General features: G+C 37.7%; 3 protein-coding genes across 5 annotated transcripts; 1 reads left to right on the top strand and 2 right to left on the bottom strand.

Moving 5' to 3' along the window:
• Window positions 1-291: 291 nt before the first annotated feature.
• LOC110760851 (auxin canalization protein (DUF828)) lies at window positions 292-3,137 on the top strand. Its single transcript, XM_021963191.2, has 8 exons — window positions 292-623; window positions 713-766; window positions 1,026-1,094; window positions 1,177-1,534; window positions 1,759-1,926; window positions 2,071-2,120; window positions 2,245-2,293; window positions 2,836-3,137. Exons 1-8 carry the CDS (start codon window positions 444-446, stop codon window positions 3,054-3,056), a joined length of 1,149 nt encoding a protein of 382 aa, XP_021818883.2. The 5' UTR covers window positions 292-443; the 3' UTR covers window positions 3,057-3,137.
• Window positions 3,138-4,538: 1,401 nt separating this feature from the next.
• Window positions 4,539-8,986, bottom strand: LOC110760856 (Alg9-like mannosyltransferase family). Of its 2 annotated transcripts, none has more exons than XM_021963199.2 (10): window positions 8,786-8,986; window positions 8,363-8,629; window positions 8,125-8,242; window positions 7,317-7,421; window positions 6,869-7,155; window positions 5,867-6,148; window positions 5,570-5,771; window positions 5,216-5,367; window positions 4,958-5,120; window positions 4,539-4,837 (listed from the first exon to the last, which is right to left on the bottom strand). In XM_021963199.2, the coding sequence occupies exons 2-10, from the start codon at window positions 8,605-8,607 to the stop codon at window positions 4,754-4,756; spliced, it is 1,638 nt and encodes a 545-aa protein (XP_021818891.1). In that variant the 5' UTR covers window positions 8,608-8,629; window positions 8,786-8,986; the 3' UTR covers window positions 4,539-4,753. The 2 variants fall into 2 exon arrangements, with proteins under 2 accessions (XP_021818891.1, XP_021818892.1); XM_021963200.2 differs by having other exon boundaries at window positions 8,363-8,626.
• A 7,155-nt stretch (window positions 8,987-16,141) lies between these two features.
• LOC110760824 (Acyl-CoA N-acyltransferases (NAT) superfamily protein) lies at window positions 16,142-19,006 on the bottom strand. Of its 2 annotated transcripts, XM_021963152.2 has the most exons (5): window positions 18,593-19,000; window positions 18,340-18,501; window positions 18,123-18,218; window positions 17,576-17,696; window positions 16,142-16,490 (listed from the first exon to the last, which is right to left on the bottom strand). In XM_021963152.2, exons 1-5 carry the CDS (start codon window positions 18,833-18,835, stop codon window positions 16,321-16,323), a joined length of 792 nt encoding a protein of 263 aa, XP_021818844.2. In that variant the 5' UTR covers window positions 18,836-19,000; the 3' UTR covers window positions 16,142-16,320. The 2 variants fall into 2 exon arrangements, with proteins under 2 accessions (XP_021818844.2, XP_021818845.1); XM_021963153.2 differs by lacking the exon at window positions 18,123-18,218 and having other exon boundaries at window positions 18,593-19,006.
• Between the last annotated feature and the right edge of the window lie 3,830 nt (window positions 19,007-22,836).

The following is a 22,836-nucleotide window of genomic DNA, read 5'->3' as shown; positions in this document are numbered from 1 at the left end:
TTGGATGTTTGAGGGCCCTAATCAAAATCTGTGTTTTTTTTTTTTTTTTTTTTTGGGGTGTATAAAAACTTATGACATCAATTTGGTCCCTTTGTTGGCACCTACATTTTATATATATAAAAAAATATAAATATCTCATCTTTCCAACTGTAATATCTCATCTGTCCAAAAAAATTTTGTTGGAAGCTTTTGGGACGGTGCATGGAGAGGACAGGAAACAAGATGTACCTAATTTAATTACTAGGCATTGCCCTTTAATTATTTAATTCCCAGAAATGCTTGAGAACTCACATCATAACATGGCTTTATATGATGGTGATTTATGCATGTTTATTTAAGTAGACTTGCAAACTTCAGATTTCTATACATATTTGAGTTTAAGTAGTCCAATCTCATTGTCTTAACTTGAACTCATCTCCAAAGTACCTTTAGGAACCAGTTGCATGGATTCACATTTCAGTCCAAGTCCTTCTGAGGCACATCCTGAGACAATGGATTTTCTTTCCCTTGCATGGTGCAACTTTGCGGTTCAAGCTTTCCAACCACAGCAACAAGACCAATCTGTGGTTCTACTAGACGATCCGATTGTGAAGTTTGAGAGTCACAAGGAGGCTCCTTACCTGGTAGGTCGAATTAATTTCTTCTAGGATTAAATCAATCCCATTATTTATCAGACCCTACGAAATTTCATAAGCTTTCCAACTTTGCACAGATGGATGATGCAGATCTCAAGCCTCCACCACCTTGGAAATCCAATGATGTGAAGGTGAACATATATATATACTAAAATTCTCCTATGTGGACGTCTGAATGTTATTATCGTTCGGACGTCATGTATTTTCTACTATCTCTCCCTACTTTTCTCCTTGTTTATAAGGGCATCCGCACAGTAATAACATGCAGACATCCGGATGAGAGAATAACTGATATATATATTATATATAAGAACATCTAATTCAATATCTTAAAACCAATTTCATTGATAACATCCTGTAATTTTTCTGTTTTTTATTTTTTTCCTTCAGTCATTTATATGGATGCAACAAGCCATGCATCCAGAGTTGAACTACAACAGCTTTTTCCGGAAGAAATGGGTAAGTCAAATTGGCTCATACTTTTTACCACACTTCATTTTCCATAGTTCTCAAGAACAAGAATTTATATTACTCTATGCAGATGTCATGGAAAATAGTCCCATTTAAGAATATGTCAATCAAGAAATGGCTAAAAGATATTAAGGAAAGGCGAAAAGAGGAACACAGGTTGCAAAGAGCTGAAGTCCATGCAGCAATATCTATGGCAGGTGTTGCAGCTGCTCTTGCAGCCATTGCAGCTGAAGGCTCAGAAAACAATGGCTCAAGCACTGCCAAGGAAGCCGCAGTGGCTTCTGCAGCCGCGCTAGTGGCGGCGCAGTGTGCGAAAGTTGCAGAAGCAATGGGGGCAAAGAAGGAGCAGCTCAGCAGTGTGATAGGTTCAGCCATGACTAGTACAAGTGCAAGTGACATCTTAACTCTAACAGCTGCAGCTACAACATGTAAATATCCTATATTAGTATCCTTCTTCTCTACAATTGTTTCATGCAAAAATGAGCTACACTTGGGGTTGTCTCTGAAAAGAGCAGGGTCATTTATTGTGCACCGGACTGTAGAATATTGTTAGTCACTCATGCGCACGGACTGTAGAATATTATTAGGGATGTTGAAGGACTTTACCTCTTACTTTCTTTCTTCGATTTTTGGTTTTGTGTAAAACATGTAGCATTGAAGGGAGCAGCTACATTAAAAGAAAGATCAGGATGCAAGAACAGACTAAATGGGGCTGCACCAGTGATGCCCATCGAGGACAACCCGGAGGTTGACTTCGACTTTGAGAAGTACAGATCAATGCTTGCAATAGGTGCCCAGCTCAGCATTGAAACACCAGATGGTTTGAACTCCAATCTTAGATCTTCATTTATTATTTTGTGTTGTGTAAATTTATTTCCTGGCTTATGGTTTCTAAGTCCTAAATCTATACTCTGTTTTACTATCCATCTGTATGCTAATGAGTTTCAAAATTATGTGTTTGCAGGGAAGTACATGGTTAGATCAGTGTCTGTCATCCTGAACAGTGAAGCCAAGGTCTGCATTACATGCTAAACTTGTCGACTGCTATTTTGTTATAAAGCCTGTATAGTAAAAGAGTATAACTTGTGGGGTTAGGAAAGCCTTAGCTTAACCTTCAATTCATAATTCAACATTATAGGTTGTTCTTAAAATGAGGAAGCTCAGTCTGTTGAAAAGCAAAAAGGAAAGTAAGTCCCTCCTCTTTCTCTCTCTCTCTCTCTCTTTCTCTTTCATTTAGATTTATTAATACCTGCACAAAGTCTAGCACATACAAATGCTACAAAGCTAAACTTTTCCCCAATATTTTTTCTTAACTTTGTCACTTGGGTCCTACATGGGTCTCAGTGTAATGAATCTCATCTCATGTGAGAGAGATTGAAGGAAAAATGTTGGAGAAAAATTGAATCCTAAATTATTTTTCCACAGTAACTAGTAAATGTTTTCATTAGGATTATAGTCAAGGTCTCGTTTGGTGGCTCATCTTTAGACTGAAACGGAATTGAGTCTCACAACTCTAGATGGGGGACTCATCAAACACAAAGTATTGGACGGACCCCTCAAACACAAAATGTTGGACAGACCGTTGTCCAATTTATTAAGTCAAATCTCAAAAATTATAAGTTCACCAAACAGCGGTCATGACACTTGTCCAATTTAAATGACAGTTCAATTCAGTCCAAGCCACCAAATGCGGTGAAAAGGGACAACTAATCAATGTGTGTTGTTTTAGGTATCATACTGGACATGTATGCGGAGCTGTATAAAGATTCAGAGGCAGCAGATGAGAATGGCACGGGTTATCTTATCGTGTTAACCACGAGTAGGGGTACATTCAAGCTAGACATGGAAGACGACTATCAACGTTACAAGACATGGGCCACAACCATTAACCATATGCTCATGGTTTCTACTTCATTTACGAAATATCATCTTCAATTCTACAAAAAGTAGTCTTACCAGCTATTGCTACAATCAATGTGTTGCATTGCACCCATGTGCATATTTGTCCTCTACTTGTGTAATTATAAATCAATTCACAATTCCTGCTTCATCATTTCTGCTAAACAACAAGCTGATATATCCACAAAGAATAGCTACATCGTCCCAAAAACAAACAGATAAAAAGATGGGTTGGAACTTGGAATTATGTTATTCTTACTCTTGTTCTAAAGAACAAAATTATTTCAAGAGAAAGAACATTCTAAGGAGAACAGTGTAAAATGAAAAAAGTGTCGTAAAGGTGAGCATACTGCCATACAAGTAGTTTTTGGGTCTAAAATGAAAGATTTGGTCACAATTTTAACTATTTGCACTGCATTTTTTGAACGTATCTCCAGCAGCCCAATCTTTATTAGAGATGTGATCTACAATGTGGTCCTAACATTACTCGCATGACTAGGCAAGTTCAAAGAACATGCAATTTACATATTTTACTAGGAATGATGAGTGAAGAGCCAAGTCATACTAAGCCCTGTTTATGACTCAATGACTTTATCAGTATAAAAGGTTCACAACACTGAAGATTGAAAATCTAGCTGTTGAGTGAGCCATCTTTGATAACCTGTAACCTTCTTTTGTGTGTGACAAGCAGTGCCCACTCACGATTACTAAATTTTAAGGGCATCATTTTGAGTTGTGATGATCAAGAAGACTTTATGGATGAGTTCCTGTCACTTGGGAAATGTTGCAGCTTTTTAAGCTCAACATGCTGGAGTTCTGAATATCCAGTGTCTTTTATCTTTTACTATTCTGTCATTATATCATAATTGCTATCCTCAATTTTTTTTCAGATGAAAAACATATAGTTCTTAGTCTGTAAAGGCTGCACTTTCAACTTTATAGAATTCCTAAGCAAATGATTATTCAAAAATGGAAGTGAAAAGGAAGGAGTACCGACAAAAACACCTATGCAAAAATCTTTAGGGAAAAAAGAAAAGTGCTCAACTTGTAATTTTGATCTTAGCAATGTCTTTTGTTTCTTACACTACTTCGGCTTACTCACGGGTACACATTCTAGGGACACTGTATTTCAACATTTTAGGCCCTTCTCCACTGTTATGGAAAATGAATTGGCCAGTAGCAACTAAATGTATCAAACCGTTACCTATACCAAGGAGAAAATTTCATACCCAACTCTTTTACTTTTTCCTTCTGTTAAAATTTGATTCAAGTGTTAGCATATATGATTACAATCATCTACACTCTACCTATTTGGGCCAAAACAAAGGGAATGAAGTGTGATTCAAAGAATATGTAAAGATAGAAAGCAATATAGTTATGTCAGTCAAAATTGATATCGGTTTTCATTGGCACAGCCTGTGTCCATGTTGCCTCTTTGTCTAGCACGATGGATATCACAATATGACACATCTAGGCTGTATCTAAGTTGACATACCAAGTTTAACGCAATACACACACAAAAAGGCAAGAAAAGAATATAAAATAAAATAATTAATAAATTCTGGGGTTAATGAATGGAAAAAATTGTTACATACTAATTGATGATCTGAAGTTGGAATCTGCTGATATATGCGCACATCCACAATAACCCCAAGCTCTGGCGATTCACTCCATTCGTCAAGACCTAAAGTCAATAAATTCCTTCCAGTTTCATCGCACTGGAGTAATGGTTGTTACATAAACAATAATCAGTCGCCGGTGGAACCATACACAACAACTGACGCTTGAAGATCACGGTCCACTTTGAAGTGAGCATGGAAAAACCTGTTTATCTGTCATCATAGGCCAGATAGATAAGTTTCAGTAATAGCTCAGGAAGAAATTTAAGATCCAACTTCTGTTTCTTTGGCTGAGATGCCAAACTTAACAGTAATATGAGCCATAGCATGTACCTCTTTGAAAGAATGTGAGATTAGAAAATCCTTCAACAGTTTTTCTTCCGAATCAAATAATACAATGTGACTGGGTAAAGACCAATTTTTTGCAAACTCTGATGCAAAACCAACAGGATCCATCATGAAATGGTCCGATTCATCTGGGATTCCTTTCTCTTCTCTGTTGAAAAAATTTCCAACAAAGTATGAAGTACCAATTGCATGAAAAGCGGCAAGGAAAGAAAATCATTCCATCCAAGTTGCTAAGGATCAAACCTTGGTGAGCAGTCTAAGAATCTCATTGGAAGGTTGTGGTGCACGGTCGCGTAGTAAGGTGTGGCGTGGCAAGGCATTAGGAAAAGTATATTTGTCACTTTTCCATCAAGCACTTCTTTGGATAGATAGTATGTAACATCCTCAGTTCCTCTCTGTCTAACATGTTGAAAAGTATTATTGACAAGGAAAAGAAAGGAAGAGAAACAGGGAAAGTGATAAATAAAAACTTAAACAAAAGTAAAAATAAAAGCTTAGATGAAAACATTATAGACAGAAGTAAAGTCTAGCATTTGAAGTTGAGTAAACGGAAACGAACAATCAAAAGCTACCCAGGAAAAAAGTAAACTGATGTACCTGATGAACCAAACTCATATACAGGGCCATTGGAATATTGGTAGCGAGCAAGAAAAAGATGGCCACCTGCATTTTAGCAGGGCATGTTCTATGGATATTTGATGATTCTTTCCCTTTACCATTGGCAGAAATCGTTGTTCTTAATGCAGCTAATGAATGTCCAGAGAATATCAAAGCTATAGGAAGCACTGGAAGAACAAACCTACTCAAAGCCAAAATAGAGGAGTAATAGTTGTAAATAGAATGAAAGGTCAAAGAACCATGTTCAATTGTATAATAAACTAATAGAAGAGGTACCTGAATTCTTTGTGGCCTAGCACACTATAAAGTCCTAAAACCCATGCAATAAGGCCAGAAAGCTTCCAATGTTTGGACTGCATGATGCCAGCTACAGAAAATGGTAAGAAGGAGAATATCATGACTGTAAATCCCTGAGTGAAGTACCAGTGCCACTTGTGAGTCCCATAATAATCTCCACCAGCAGAAAGGAAATTGAACTTTAGAAAATTAAGAGGTACTAAGACCCATGAACCGTACATCAAACGATCCAACAAAAATGTAAGCCCGAGCACCAGGAGCCTGAAACAATAGGTCAAAAAGTAAATACAACAATAATAATAGAAATTCCACCATGCAGAGATACACACTCATTGACATGAATGCTTAAGCAGATTATGTAGGGGCGTACACAATTGATTATGATCTTTTTTCACTCTGCAGTGGGGCTACGCTCTTCTTTTAGATGTTGCTTAACTGAAAACATGGCAACTACCAAACAAAAATAAAGCATGACCATTTTGCAAATTTTTTAACATTCAGGTTAAAACTCATGTGGAAATAATATCGAAGCCCAGAATTGACTTTATGTGCCAGATGTTTCAGAGTAGCAAACATCATCAATACTGTTTTTATCACCATTATCATATGCATATCACATTTCATTAATCACCAATAACCTTTCAGCTGCCTCTCCTTCATATGAAGACCTGTTAGTGTGGCACTGAGTTTTCTGCTTTTTTCTTTTTTTCTTTTTGCACGTATCTCTAATTCTAATGTTGCCACTCATGAACTATAACTCCACATTATCATTAAAGCTTAATTTAAAAAATTCACTGTTCAAGTTTAATTTTAAATCACTAGTCCACTACACAGAAATAAAAGGTAAAACAAACAGGTCAAAAACCACCATGATATCACTTACGATATAATTTAGAAGCGCGAACAATTCACGATAGAGTTCCTTATAATTTTAAGCACTTGATGTAAAGAAGGTATTCAGGAGATTGGCTAAATACCTACCCCATAGGAGCAACCTCCAGAAAAATGAATCTCAGTTTATCACGTGTCACAAATAGCTCAAGAAGTCCAACATACAGCCATATGATAGCACTTGTTGGTCGAATAGCACAAGCTAATGCGGCAATAACCAAACCCCACTTCCTTGATTCCAAAGGAAGTTTGCTGGAAGAAGGCCTCATACAGGGCCAGTAGTACAGGCTCACAAGGGTAAGAACAGTCTCCAAACTATTTGATAACGTACGAGTGAGGCAGTAAAACATAAACCAATTTGTCAATTGTGAAAAGAGCTGCAATTGAGTTAAGTACATACTCTACCACAAACAAAAAGATGTTTACCATAGTGCGTCTGTGAGTAATAGTAATTGAATGTGACTATTCAATGTAAACACAGAGTTGGACATAAATATTATCATTAAATGAGTGAAAAACCCCTCATACAAAAGGATACAGCCCACTTTGCAACGCAATGACCAAAGAGGATGACAGAGAGTTTGTACAAGTATAAATCACCAAATGCAGAAAAAAAGGACTGAAACAGCCGTGGAGCCCTGACCTATATAGAACAAGATAACCATAAAAAGTTCAAAAACCACGAGGAGAAATACAATTACTTCATGCAGCAGAAGTTAGATGTCATTTTCGGATGCAATGGAAGTAGAAAGAAATCAAGGGAAACCTTTCTAGAAGAAATACCAATGCAAATGAAAAATCTTTTCAGTCTTTTGAATCACTTGATGACAACATTAGATAATAGCTCACAGAAACTTCTATAAGCAACTACGACAATACTGTAAAGATCAAAATCAAAGTAAGATTAATTTGATGGTTATAACTAAATACCCTAGACTCTACTATACCTATGTTCACCCATGGCACAAAACAACCTTAGCAATACTTACATGCACTGGACGCCAATATACCTCATTTTATTACGGGCAGACTAGGGTCACAAGATAGCTTAATATTGAATAAATACTACAAAAGAATAATTAAGGAGCTTAAGTTTTCATGCTTTAAAGAAGTAAAATTATTTTATAACTTGTAATGAACTAGTTCAGAATTTCTATTCAAGCTCCTAAATGTCCAGAAATGCTGGTTTCAACATTGTTTAAAATCCTTAGGACCCACGAGTAAAATTTTCAAGTAATGCATCTATGCAATGATCATTTATTAACTACTAACAAGTATGAGCTTTATCTCCACTAGTCAGCCAAACATACAGTTAGCAGGAAACATGGGGTATATAAAGCCATTACCATGAACCATGGGGTATCAAGACCCAACACTGCAAGCAGTTTGTAAAGCAAAGCAAAGAGCAAAGGATGCAAATAGCTACGGATCCCCTTTTCCCACTCCCAAGTCAAATGGCCATACCTGCCATTTAGAAAACCATGAAAGTAAAAACCCAATTCAAAATTAGTTTGATTTACCTTTAAATCAAGATTTTTCTCTACTCTTTGCCTTCTAAAGAGAAATTGTGAAATTAGTGGTTACCCGAAAGTGATGCGGTGTGCTACTTCAAGGGCTTGCCAGTGTTCATCTGGGTTGAAATAGGTTTGAACCAACAGAGCATTCGCTATTCGAAAAGCGAAGCAGAGTGCAAAGACTTTCTTCGAAGAGCCTAGAAAATCAAAGCTTTGCGCTTTCTTTTGTTGTGGGTCTGATTTTGAAGGAATTGGGTTTTGGGTTCTGTCTGTTTCTGCTGCTGATGAAACAGCAACATTCTGCCTTTGCCTCATTGCCGCCCAATTGCAAGATCTTCTTTGGATATGGAAAAGCTCAAATTATTATAAGATCTTCTATGACCACACAGAATTTGAACACAAATAGATGGAGATGGAAATGGTGTTCTGAACTGAATGAAATCTGAAAATGGATGCAAGCAGAAGCAATGGAAGAGGAATCAGAGAGACTTACTGGCGTCTGAGGCAGTGGTTGGTATTGGCGGTACTTACTCAGTGAGTGTTGCTTTGCCAAGGCATGACAGCGATACTGATCCTCTTCGCAAGGTGGCGGTGGCGGTGGCTGTGGCAGTGGCTTGTCTTCTATGTCGGGACGAGAAGTGTGCGTAGACGGGAACGATTAAACTGGAAGGGTTTTAATTTTCTATTGGTCGTTAAATTTATTTGGGTTATTATTAATTAGTATTTAAATCGACAAAGTCATTTTTGGTCATGTAGTTTTACTATTTTCACCACTAATGTCCATACTTTACCATTTTTACCACTAAGATCCATACTTTATTATTTTTCAATTTGATCAATTTTGTCCGTGTATTATGAAATCCAAACAATTATTCTAATTTTTGTTTACACTGAGGGGCAGTTTGGTCTATTATTACAACCCTTCCCCACAGCCACCTAGTAGCCCCTTCCTACCCACCACAACTACCTTCTCCTACCCCTCCCCCTAGAGGTGTCAAAAATGGCCATACCGGGCCAGCTCGTCCCATTTAAACTCGTGCTTTTAATATGTTCGTGTCGTGCCTAGCCAACTCATTTAATTTATTGGGCCATGCCATGCCGGCCCATTTAATGAAATCATTGATCCCGGCCTGGCCCAAAGCCCATGTCCACATTGAAACGGGCTGGGCTGGACTTGTGCCGTGCCTGCTCGTGCTTGTGCCATACTCGGGCCCAAGAACCAACCCATTTAATTTGAATTTTTTTCACTTGATTTTTTTTTTCCACTAGATAATTCAAATTATAAATATTAAAAATATAATTAGAGGCAAGAAATGATGAACTATATGAAAACATTAATCAATCAAACATCCAAATAATATGAAGGACCCAAGTAATTTCTCTAAAATTAAAGACATCAAATATATGTTTATGATTAAAAAAAACATATAAACAATGACATTAGATGTCAAATTATTGCATTTTGACTTTTTGAGAAGAAAAAAAAAAAGCTAAATGGGCCGTGCTTGAAGCGGGCTCGGGCCAAGCCCGGCCCATGTTGGGCCATGGGCCGACCCGGTCCATTGGACCTATTTTTTTATCCCGGCCCAGCCCAAGTTTTCATTTCGTGCTGAGCATGGCCCATTAATATTCGTGCTCGTGCCGTGCCGTGCCTCATTTAAACGGGTTGGGCTCGTGCCGTGCTAGGCCGGCCCGTCCCGTTTGACACCTCTCCTGACCTAGCCCGCTTCCTTACCCTAAAGCCACGACCCAATCCCCCCCTCTCTCTATATTCTCAAATTCCCAAAAACAAAAGCTAGATATTAAGGGCTTGTTTGGTAAGTCGAACTGTACTCACTAATTTCTGTCAGATATAATTAATCTGTTAAGAAGAGTACAAACTGCTTATACATAATATTATTTATTTTATTTATGGATCATTTCCAAACTGAAAACATAATTAAAATACTAGAGAACTCCTCATATCTCATAAAAATTCCAACATCCTCAAATACGATAATAAAAACAATACCAAATAATGTATAATTCAAAGCGATTACATACAAAGATGATAAGAGCAAAATGAAAAGTTGTTCATAAACTAAACTGCATCAAAGCACATATACCAAGTAGAAGTCTACAACTTTATAGAAAAACTACAAAAAAAAAGATCAACAAAACCCTATTTGAAGAAAAAAACTTCGCCTAATCAAAACTTTGAAGAAAAACTCATGACCTAATTTCCAAAAAAAACTTAATAAAATGTATTGAATAAATATAAAAGAAATAGTAAGAAGAGATAATAAGACAACATAAAAGAGGAAATATATAAAGAAACAAAAGATGAAGAGAGAAGAAGCGTATTGGAGAGAGTGTGTGAGATACCTGGAGAAGAGTGAAAAATATAACTTACGAAAAAAAAATAGCAGAGAAGAACACTAGGGAGAAGAAGATAAAGAGCGTATGATTTTTCACATAGAAAGCGTGTTTTTTTTCCCTAGCCTTTAATGAAGCGTGTATTATCTAAACTAAGGTGTGTGGGTTGTATTAGTTAGTCAAGTAAGGAGGGTATTAAAAGCTCAATTTGTTTAACACAGTCAAGTAATTAAATAATACAAGTTGACACCAAACAATTGGCATGGACTATTTACTCATATCTAAAGTCTAATACAGTGTACCAAACATACCCTAAGACTAAAAAGTCACACAACTTTTAATTCAAGATTAGAGGACTTGAAAGCAGAAGAAAAGCTACACGATTGGTTGCTTGGGTGGTTGTGGAAGTGGTTGGGGAATGCTGTAAGATTGGACCAAAATGCATGTGAGCCCTCGGAAAATTTCAAAAATATTTGTTATGCTTACTATAAAAATTGCACGGCTCAATTTGTGGTCATTTGGATTTTCATGAATTAAATATTGGTATATGTCTGCCGCGCAAATCTCACGGTCTGGAGTTCCGGGCCGAGGGGATGTGCGTTAACACGCGGTTTCCTGCTTTTAGGTGCGGTGCGGTTGTGCGCGGGCGTGCCAGCACGGTCTACCGTGCGTCGATGTGTTGATGAGTGTTAGATGGATAAGTGGTGCGCCTGTTTGATCTGTCTTCCTAGTCAAACGATTGTAGCCGAGAGAGGAACTGGTCTCGGCTGTTAGGTTCACGGCCTGAACTACAAGGCCGTTGAGTGATGGTGTTGGTGGTGGGTTTTGGGCGGTGCTCCGGCGCGCTGCTCAGGGAGCGACGGTCGTGTGATATATGGGGTGAGTGAACGAACAACAAGGATGGTGCTCCGGGGCCTTGAAAATCAAGGGTCGTATGATATATTGATGAATGGATTTTCCTTACAATCTACCACTACTCCTAGGAAAGCAAGTAAAGATATTGAAAGTGCATTACAGGAAAAAAATAAGTTGCTCCGTGGGAGGCTTTGTTTTGGTGTTGAACCCTTTGAATGTAGCTCGAGTCTTGTATTTATAGGAAGAGTCCCTGGATGAGTAATCGAGGCTGAATTTACGCATAGTGGAGTCTGATTAGCGCAAGTGGGCAGTCCAATCGACATTTGGGATCGTGAAGTATGGTGGTGTGACCCCAGAAATCCCGGTGAATCTCGGCCGCCGCTCTTGATCGTGGGTTCTGAGCCTCTGACCGTGGAGACGCATTTATGGCCTGGATAGCTGGTGAACCAATATCTCAGGCTGTCAGAATTCTTGTGAGAATGTCCACGTCTAATCACTCTGATCCTCATCACCAAATCCTGACTTCAGTAACTTCCCACCTTCCCTCATGCATTAAATGCTTCTTTGTGGTCAATGGGTTTGCTGCATTAAACAGGCACTACTTCATTAAATGAAGCCTGGGACCCTGCTGTCACGTGATGATTTGCCTTTAATGCCTTGACCGTGATTTTGTTCGGCCTCGGCCTCGGCCTGCGTTTGAGGCCGAGATGATCATGCCTTCGCATTTCTTCTTTTATTTTTAGGAAGGCGAAGTACCCTGGCGAAACGCTGCGTTTCAGTTTTTACGAACAAGTGCCAGGGCCGAGAGAATGGGCTCCCTCGGCCAGCTTATGGCCGTGATTTATCAGGCACAAACAGTATATTCAATGAAGAATTTAATTGCTGGAAATTTGAAGTTGGAATTTTGGTATTTTTGATGTCATTGAAGAATAGTAGGCGTTGCCATGAGTACATAGGTTTTTTTTTTTTTTTTTGTTGTTGATATTTTTTGGGAACCATAAGTATTTTTAGTGAATTTTATAAGTTGAAAATAAGAAATTAAATTGGAATTTCCACATGGCATCATATGATTGGTTGGAACACATCCGCCACATGGCACCACCGGATTGGTTGGAAGACTTGGAAGACTTTAACTCATACTACTATTCAGAGGTTGACTAGGGTCTATAGTATTATTATGTGAGCTCATTCAATCTAAACCATTAATCTGATTCTAGATATGATCTTGACCATTGACCAAACAAAAGACTTTTGACTTGATCTAGGCATTTGGATTGGTTGTTGGGCATGCATATGGATTGTCCATCTTAAAGCTATCATGCACCTCCCCCCATGATCCAAACTCAATTTTTTATCTAAACCTTTGAATTAAATATTCAAATTAATCCGAACCATCAAAGGTTTATATAAATACCTCCCCCATTCTTCTTCTTCCTCACACCAAAATATCCTTGCCAACCTCCATCGGAGTTACTATTCATCCATTGTACTATTCACCAATATCACTATAAATCTAAAATTCACTATTCACACTCGGAAGATAGTATCCGTCTTTCATACCGTAAGTTACTATTCACCCAAATTTACTATTCACTTCCAGAAGATAGCAAGCATCATTCCCTATCCTTTTCGGGAAGTTACTATTCATTGACGTATTCTACTATTCCTCAACTAGAATACCCCGGTGAGAAATAGTTGAATATGATGATCTGGGTGAATAGTACATCAAATGAATAGTAACTCTGGTGGAGGATTTCTAGGATAGTGACAGTGGTGGAGGAGACAGAGAGGGAGAGGAATGGATGAATAGTTTCTCCTGGATATTTTGGTATGAGGAAGAAGAAGAATGTGGGAGGTATTTATAGAAACCTCCGATGACTCGGATTAATTTGAATTTTTAATTCAAAGTTCAAATCGAAAATTGAGTTTGGATCATGTTTAGGAAGGTGCATGATAGCTTAAAGATGGACAGTCCAAATGCATTCCCAACAACCAATCCAAAGGCCTAGATCAAGTCAAAAGTCTTTCATTTGATCACTGGTCAAGATCTGATCTAGAATCAGATCAATGGTACACATTGAATGAGCTCATGTAATAGTACTATCAACCCTAGTCAACCTTTGAATAGTAGTCTAAGTCAAAATATTCCAAGTCTTCCAACCAATCAGGTGCTGCCATGTGGCAGATGAGGTGTTACAACCAATCATATGCTGCTATGTTTATATGTACTCATATGATTGGCTGAACATCTCATCTGCCACATGGTAGCACCTGATTGGTTGGAAGACTTGGAATACTTTGACTCAGACTATTATTCAGAGGTTGACTAAGGTCGATAGTGCTATTACGTGAGCTCATTCAATCTGTACCATTAATATTATTCTAGATCATATCTTGACCATTGACCAAATGAAAGACTTTTGATTTGATCTAGGCCTTTGGATTGGTTGTTGGGAATGCATTTGGACTATCCATCTTTAAGCTATCATGCACCTCCCTACACATGATCTAAACTCAAATTTTGATCTGAACCTTTGAATTAAAAATTCAAATTAATCCGAGCCATCTGAGGTTTCTATAAATACCCCCCCATTCTTCTCCTTCCTCACACCAAAATATTCAGGATAAATTTCCTCTCTTTCTCTCCCTCTCCTCCACTAATCACTATTTTGGCCAACCTCCACTAGAGTTACTATTCATTCATTGAACTATTCATATGAAATTCACTATTCATAGTTGTATTCTACTATTCCTGAACTAGAATACCTATGTGAGAAATAATAGAATATGGCGATAACTAGTAAAATATGATGATGATGAATAGTAACTTATCGGAAAGGATAGGGAACGACAGTTGCTACCTTCTTGAAGTGAATAGTAAATTCAGAAGAATAGTACATGTGAATAGTACTTACAACATAAATAGGAAAAGACGGATACTATCTTCCGTATGTGAATGGTAAATTTTAGATGAATAGTAACTTCGGTGGAGGTTGGCCAGAATAGTGACTATGGTGGAGGAGAGGAAGGGTTTCTCCTGAATATTTTGGTGTGAGGAAGAAGAAGAATGAGGGAGGTATTTATAGAAACCTCCGACATCTTGGATTAATTTCAATATTTAATTCAAAGGTTCATATAAAAAATTGAGTTTGGATCATGTGTGGGGAGGTGCATAATAGCTTAAAGATGGACAGTCCATATGCATTCCCAACAACCAATCCAAAGGCCTAGATCAAGTCAAAAGTCTTTAATTTGGTCAACGATGAAGATCTGATATAGAATCAGATCAATGGTTCAGTTTGAATAAGCTCACGAAATAGTCCTATGGACCCCAGTCAACCTCTGAATAATAGTATGAGTTAAAGTCTTCCAAGTCATCCAACCAATTAGGTGGTGTCATGTGGCGGATGAGGTGTTCCAACCAATCATATGCTGCCATGTGGAAATTTCAATTTAATTTTCTATTTTCCAACTTCTAAAATTCACAAAAAATATTTCCGAGTTCTAAAAAAATCTCAGAAAAATACTACGTGATCGTGGCAACGTCTGCTATTTTTAAATGTCATAAAAAAAAAACCAAAATTCCAACGTCAAATTTCCAGGAATTAAATTCTTCCTTGAATATACCAATATTTAATTCATGAAAATGCAAATGACCACAAATTAGACCGTGCAATTTTTATAGTGAGCATAACAAATATTTTTGAAATTTTCCAGGGGCTCACATTCTCCATGTGAACACAAATTAGAGTAATTTTATAGAAATTAGGGATTTTTCCTTAAATTGCTTGAAATTCAAACTATATGACAAAATTGATCAAATTGAAACTATATGGACTTTAATAGTAAAAGTGGTAAACTACAGGGACCAAAAATGACTTTTTGAATGAATCTATATACAACGTAATCTTGATTAAACTACAAAATACGGGTAGTTTAGGACATGTTTGGGAGTGCTCAAAGGGCTAAAATGACGTTCTTATAATAAAATTGTTTATAAATATTAAAGAGGTCTAGCCTGGTTAAACAGAGCCTTGACTTAAATAGTTTAGACTAGTGATTGAATTGAGAAAGTGTTTATAAATAAGAGTTTCTTACACAAGCAATCACACAAACGAACCCTCTCTTGCTGCAGTGGGGCCAGTGTTTTTAATGACTTTTCAAGACCCCTGCATAATCATTGCAGCTTATTATTTCCATCAAACGAAAGCACTTTTTGCTCGACAAGTGTCATCCTCTCTATACTCAAATTCCTTGGTTTGCCATTTACTTCTTTGTCTTCTTTGCCTTTTTTATTTTATTATTATTTTTATTTTTATATACAAGGGATATTATGGGATGGAGGATTCCAAGTTAACACAGGTTGTGTAAAAAAAATTATTTTCTGCATTTTCTACCTTGTGTCGATTAGGCAGTCGAACCTCATTTGTTGCTACTTTGAGATCCTAGAGCACAAATTGTTGTCGATTAGGCAGTCTGGAATGTTGTTACTCTGCACAAAGCTTTTTAGACTAACAGGTTTCATATTACATTAATTCGAGCTTGCTCCATCTGTTCTATTGCAACCTTATTGCAATCACATTCCCCGCTCCAACATCAATCCTGATTTATCTGCAAAGTCATGAGATAATATAAAACCTACAAACCAATAAATTGACATACATTTACATTTCAAAGGTGAAAAGAACAATTGTGTTCCTGACTTGTGACAGTCTAAAAATGCTTTGCATTCACTGCCACTGCAATGCATCTTAAAGAAAATAGAGGAACAATCATGACATATATCTAAATGATAGCTTGATATTGAGGCATTGCAAGTCATAGTTGCACGCCTGGGATGCCAAACCACAAAAGTATCCTTCGTGGCCGATCAAGGAACCTGGCCTGCCATGCAGGTTCATCCTTTTCGTAAACAAAACCACTCTTCATGTACAACTTTTTTGCAGGCTCATTGTCTACAGCGACATGAACATATAGATCACTTATGCCTGTAAAAAATTCATGAAACCCGGTTAAAACATTACATAGAGCTCATCTATTTACAAGATAAGGTGTATGTAAAGTTAATGCCACCAAAAATAAGCATATGCTAAATTCAACATGATCAAGATCCAGAATAAATAAACTAAACATATATATATATTAGAGAATATAAAGGCACAAAAACTAAAGAGTCCGTCCATATGCAGATGCGCTTCCTCAGAATCCCTACACAAGCCGAAAGAAGAGAGAGCGAGAGCCCAACCCCGCCCCACCCAGCCTAAAAGAAGGAAAAAGAATTACTCTTGATATGAGCTTCATTTTCACCAACCAAGTGAATGTAATAGCCAGCAGAGTTCTCTCACATAATGTCACAGTGTAAGCTCCTAAGTAACACTCAGCCTATCATTGCAACAGGAAAAATGGAACTTTCTTTCAAAATGGATGGCTTCTCATATTTCTTGTTTCTTGAACAAATACCAAGGTTACAGATTTATGATCCTTTATACAAGAGTCTCTCTTCACTTTTCTTGCTCTAAAATTGTAAGAGACAATACCAGCAAATCTTAACCTCTTCTAACTGGTTGATTTGTCTATCCTCTTGTACATGACATCATCTAAGTGCTCATCAAATTATCACCACCATCATTGTTTCAGAAAGAAAATAAATATCATTTAGCATTGCTAAGTGCAAATACACAGTAGATATATGAAATATTTAGTAAGGAAAGCATCAAATCAAGTGATAATTTGCATGGTGTTACCCTTCTCTTGGGTTGGGCACTACAGCTCTATCTTTTTCATAAATTAGCATTTTATTTTCTTCATTTTCTTTTTCCCTTCATTTTCCTTTAGGGTAAACTATCCATGAGTGTGCACACCAAGTGAAGCATAAGAATATGAGAGCATTATCTATCAAACGAAAAAATTTCATCAAATCTGTTACTGCTGTGAAAATAGACTGGGACAATAAAAATCTCTAAGCCAAAAAACAAGAGAGAACAAAAGGATGCATAATACCAGAAAACTGAACATATGTGAATGGTGTTTAACTGAGGCAGTGGCATAGAACAAATAATGTCAAAATTCATACCCCATTCTTGCGCAACTAACTTTGACTTTGCAACAAGAGCATAACCTAACCCATTTCTATGCAGTTCCTTGGCAACACATACATTGCTCAAGTATGCTCTTGCGAAATCAGCTCCGATCCCCTGTTGAAATGCGCTCCTAAAGTTCAGTCATTGTTGTAACATTCTTTTGGTAAAAACAATAGCAATTATGTTACATTTGCAAAAGTGTAGAGACCAATCTGGTAATGCCTTCCAAGACAAGAAGTCCATTAATCTTGCATCTAAACCATTCACCTAAGGTCATTTACTGTCCAACTTTTTTTATTTATCTAATCTAGGTAGACCAACAAAACTGAGATTAGGCTCAAATCTTACCAATTATATTGTCTAACAGCACATCCTTGGTTGCTTTCTTTCCCAAATTTTATTTGAAAAATAAACTTACTGAATAATATCATGGGAAAGAGATATAAATCCAATATGAATGTAAGAACATCTGCTTGTTGCTCTATTTGAGCATGAGCTCTAAATGGATTGAGTTCAAAAGTTGAAAATGATATGAAATACCTCTGGTCTGATTCCTGTAATCTCATCTGGAAGACTTACACACTGGTTAAGATCAAGGGTCCCAACAACTACTCGATCTTCTCCATTGTTGGTAAACTAGACAAGAATTTTAATCCCAAAAACAAAGGTTTAAATTTTTAAACTTTTTCATTTCTATTAACAGATGATAGAAAGAAAAAAAACTGAAACTGAAACATGGGTATTGAAGCAAACAAACCTTACATGAAGAACAAAAATCATCTGAAACCGAAGGGCTTGAAATTTGTGACAATGGGACGGTAGCATTTATGCAAGAAACTTTTCTAAAGCCCTTCCTCTTTCCTCCCACACGTTCCTTCATGGCTTCCAATTCTCGTTCTGCCAAGTACCTTCTGTGATCCTAATACAACTTGACAAAAGGCAAAAACACCATCAATACCTTTAATTAATTACAGTCATTAAGGCTTAATTACGTGATTGGAGGGGCAGACTTGGAGGCCAAACATGGAGGGCTTGAAGTGGTAGAAGGAGCGAACGCGGAGACACGCGGCGGCCCAGAGCTCGCTCTCCGACGAACCCTCGGCGACAGTCAGCGTTGACTGGTCGAATTGGCGTACGGATTGCTTGTGGGTGCATAGCTGGCAGGCGGTGACTGGGCGCCGGCGGACACGTAGAGAGGCGGGGGAAGCAGAGAATTGGGTTGGGAGAGGATGAGGGGAAGATAGAAGCGCCATTTTTGGTTTTGTTATTTTTACCGTATCCTTCCTTTCTTTATGCTTCACGTCTTTGCCTTTGGCTTTAAACCGAGAAAATAAAGAATCTAGTAAGCTTATTGGGGTGCTTTACTCCACCACATACATACGTATCAATTAAGAAAATAAAGACCCAACGAAATAAATAAATAAAGAGAATTCTTCCTCGGGGTTGTTATCAAAGAGAATTTCTAGTGCTTTTAGTGAGAAGCAAATTGCCTAAAGAAAAAAGTTCGATAACCAAATTGAAACTCGGATATAAGTTTAGGGATCCGGTCATAACTACTTGATACTTGATGTGACCTTGATTATTGTTGTTTGGATTTTCTTTTTAGAAAAAAACTTTGTTATTTTTGAGGTTGGCTTGGGTTGAGATCATTATTTAGTCCGCAAGTAGATTTAGGTCTGACCAAACTCATCTGGCCAAAACTTGGCCCAGCCAATAGCCTAGGGGCGGGCAGACTCAACCATATTTTTTGTTGGTTATAATCAACACTGGGCTTTTCTCTTGGTTCGATTGAGAACTTAGAGAGAGCTTCAACCTAAAGACCTTCACTCTTATATCCCTAATAGGTTCCAATGATGGTGTGATGATGGGATCACTCAAGAAAGTTTAGGAAAACATCTGGAACAAGTAAGAAAAGGCTATTGCTTCTTCGAGCAAGTCCAGCGCTAAGCAGTTGCCATGGCAACAGACACCCCCCCCCCAAGCAAGGTTTGGATCTCCAGCGCACAAAAGACAGCCCGGGCAAGGCATGGGACCCACTAGCCTGGGCAAGCCCACGGGCAAATCCTGCCTAGGCTCAAACCCGAAGGCGCTGATGTCACGCTGACGTCAGCGAGCGAAAAAAAAATTTAAAAAAAAATCCAAACAAAAATTAATTTTACCAAAAAATTATGGATGTTTTCCTTTTTTCTTTTTTCTTTTTTAACTTTAAAATACCAAAAAATTATGGATGTTTTCCTATAAATACATAATAATTTTATTCACTTTCCACACCAAATCCTCATACAAACTCTTCTCCTTCCAATATTTGTAAATTGTAATCATTTTTTTTTCTTGCATTTGTAAATTTTTTATATTTTCTTCCATATTTATTTTTTTCTTGCATAATCATTTATTTCTTACATTTCTAAATTGTTTATATTTTGTTGCATAATCTTTTTTTTTTCTTGCCCTTGCCCTAGCTTTTTGGGGTGGAATCAAAAAAGGCAAGGCTGCCACTATTCACGTGAATAGCAGCAGCTCTTGCCTTGCCTTAGCTTTTTTGGGGTGGACTTGCTCTCACACATCACAACATGGCTTTTCCACGATTAAATAATATTTTATTATGGTTGTTGTCACCAAATCTCTTGCAGTTTTTTTTTAATAAAAAAATTATAGTCCTTTGCTCTTTACAAACGCCTAACTCGTTCAATCACTCGTTTGAATTCAGTCTCGAAAGGTTGTTTCATCGGTAGTTGGTTAGACAATAGAAATTATTTTTCTCCTATGTTGCCCAAACGCAAGAGAGGGAGGAAAGTGTATAGGGTTTGCTCACTATCAACTTACTTGGAGGCCAATAAATTGTAATTGCTTAATCCTTTTGTCCAATAAAATCATGACAAGTGAATTTATTTAATTGGGTCAATTACACAACTCGAAATTAATCTACCCAAATTGCCTTGAGTGGTGTTGGCTACACTCGACCCCATTCATATTTTGGTTCTCCTTGATGAAAAAACCAAAATCAAATACTTGGTATTGATTGGAATTCTATTCCTCAAATTCCAGAGCTTGGGGGGGTTTCTCACACACACACATACACACACTATCACGGTGCCATAGAAATTCGAACTTGAGACCACTAAGAGCACTTTCACCCATTTGCCATGGCAAAGGACAAGGGGAGGCAAATGCTATTACTATTCATATAAATAGTGGCATCCCTTGCAAAAGGCTTGTGGTGTTTCCACCCATTGCCATGACAACCACCATTCACATGAGATATGAGGAGAGGAATTTGTTAGAGTCTTGGTGTGAGAAGTGAAAAATATGAGTAGTATTTATTTTTAAAAACTTCTGAAATTTTTAGAGCAAGGGCTGACATCAGCAAACTCAAGCTAGAGTAAGGGCTGGTTTTGCCTGAGGTCCAACCCAGGCTTGTGGAGCCCACACCCAGCCTGGGCAAAAAAGGCTCGCTAGAACTTCTTTTTTTTCTTGCCCTCCACCCCCCCCCCCCTCTTGCCCCAGCCCTAGTGCACCGTTGGAATCGCTCTAATGTGCAAATCAAGACCCTTTTCCACTAGTCTTCAATCCTTGTTTTAAATTAGTTGTTTAAAATCTCCTTATTCATCGTAACATTTTGTGTATTCCTTTTTGGTTGATCCCTATTATGGTAGGGCTCCCTTGTATCCTGTTTAGCCTACTTGGTAACATTCCTAAACATGTCAAAATTGAGTAGAAAAAAAAATATGTAAAAGTTGTAATAATACATATGATTTTCCTTGTTTCGACTCATGGATTTATTTAAAAGTTTTACTTTTGCAATAAAAAAAAACCACCCAACTTTTTTCAGCCGTTGGATTCCAACGTCTTTCTCCCCTGAAGCTGCCATGTGTTGCGCAAAAAGGCTGCTGGCCAGACAACTTTACTGTCACATGGGGCTCACTTCTTTTTCCTCTTCACATGGACTGCAAAATAGAGCTTTGAGCTCCACACAAATTACCAGTCCAGGCAAAACTTGGATTGGAATTCCACCCCAAATTTCACCTTTCTCAAATTTCCACTCCCCAAAATACATGGGTTGGACAAGAATTTTGGGTTCAAAACTGAAAATTTGGGTTTCCACCCCAATGGTTGGAGATGGTCTTACATACGCACAAGTCATTTTACGTGATCATACTACAGTATAATATACAATAATTTATTAGGCCCAAATCAATTTACCACCAATTAAGGCTGACCCTATCACAAAATTTGAGTTTAGTACATCTTTATTAGGGACCCGGCAGGTTGCATAGCCAATAGTTCCAAGACAATGAAGGAACAACATTTAATAGACAACTCAACCAATCTTCTGATGGATTTAGGTTATTGGTTAAGTTGGAACTGCAAGGCACAAACACAAACACGAAAACAGATTGTTGGTTGCCTCTCCTAAATTACCCCTTCACCCTCAACAGTGCAAAGCCTCAAGCTCAACAATATGAGAGAGAGAGAGAGAGAGAGAGAGAGAGAGGCATTAATGGTATGGAATTAGCTATTAGCTAAGCCTAAGGCACACACATGCCATGCCTGCAGTGTGCATCAGAAGCTGACCGTAGCATAGAGCATAGCAGAGTGCACATATTGAATATTATGGTTGGATGAATTGTAGCATGTTATTATCTTGGTCTTCTCTTGCCTTACGTAGGCGGCTGCAACCCATGAGAAAAAAAAATAATAATAAAAAAAAAAATCTCTCTCTCTCTCTTGTTCAGACAGTAAAAGAGACTGATTGATTGACCATGTATTGTCCCATCACAAAGGTCATGATGATTTGCCTTTTCTCTTCTCTTTGTTTTTTTAAATTTTTCATGGGGTTTAAAAATTTAGTTTAAAATAAAAGTTTCTCTTGTCCTGTATTGTCTGTCAGATTGGAATAATTGCTCTCCTCTCCTCTCTCCTATCTCCCATCTCCTCTCTCCTTTCTCCTATCACCGCTAGTGATGGTGAAGCAACAAGACGGAAGGGTGAGCATACATGCACAAAAACTAACCCTAAACCCAACCCTAGCTGTAGGAGCTATTGCCCCAAAGATCCTACAAACAATACATTTAAAAAATAAAAAATAAAAACATAAGGAGAGTGGATGGATTGAGGATCATTGAAAAAAGAAAAACCCATCCCTCCCCCAATCAGGGTTTTGTGACCAGCTTTACTTGCAAAGTTGTTTTATGTTTTTTCTCAACTCCTCCTCCTCCCCCATCCTAGCATCAAAAGATCTTGTTTGGCAGACTCT

Source organism: Prunus avium, chromosome 1 (assembly GCF_965620075.1).
Source record: "Prunus avium chromosome 1, drPruAviu1.hap1.1, whole genome shotgun sequence".
Classification (NCBI taxonomy): Eukaryota; Viridiplantae; Streptophyta; class Magnoliopsida; order Rosales; family Rosaceae; genus Prunus; species Prunus avium.
The sequence above is the reverse complement of the archived record's forward strand: the minus strand, read 5'-3'. Positions and strand labels throughout refer to the sequence as shown.

What these genes read in the sequence shown, in the direction of transcription:
- LOC110760851 (XM_021963191.2), top strand. Translation starts at nt 444, where the DNA reads ATGGATTCACATTTCAGTCCAAGTCCTTCTGAGGCACATCCTGAGACA. An exon ending in CAGCATTGAAACACCAGATG is followed by an intron (nt 1,927 to 2,070) that starts GTTTGAACTCCA and finishes ATGTGTTTGCAG; the next exon opens with GGAAGTACATGGTTAGATCA. An exon ending in TCCTGAACAGTGAAGCCAAG is followed by an intron (nt 2,121 to 2,244) that starts GTCTGCATTACA and finishes TCAACATTATAG; the next exon opens with GTTGTTCTTAAAATGAGGAA.
- LOC110760856 (XM_021963199.2), bottom strand. Translation starts at nt 8,607, where the DNA reads ATGAGGCAAAGGCAGAATGTTGCTGTTTCATCAGCAGCAGAAACAGAC. An exon ending in CTAGGCCACAAAGAATTCAG is followed by an intron (nt 5,772 to 5,866) that starts GTACCTCTTCTA and finishes GGCTTTGAGTAG; the next exon opens with GTTTGTTCTTCCAGTGCTTC. An exon ending in TCTCACATTCTTTCAAAGAG is followed by an intron (nt 4,838 to 4,957) that starts GTACATGCTATG and finishes CTATGATGACAG; the next exon opens with ATAAACAGGTTTTTCCATGC.
- LOC110760824 (XM_021963152.2), bottom strand. Translation starts at nt 18,835, where the DNA reads ATGGCGCTTCTATCTTCCCCTCATCCTCTCCCAACCCAATTCTCTGCT. An exon ending in CCTCCATGTTTGGCCTCCAA is followed by an intron (nt 18,502 to 18,592) that starts GTCTGCCCCTCC and finishes AAGTTGTATTAG; the next exon opens with GATCACAGAAGGTACTTGGC. An exon ending in GTTAGTTGCGCAAGAATGGG is followed by an intron (nt 16,491 to 17,575) that starts GTATGAATTTTG and finishes AATTTTTTACAG; the next exon opens with GCATAAGTGATCTATATGTT.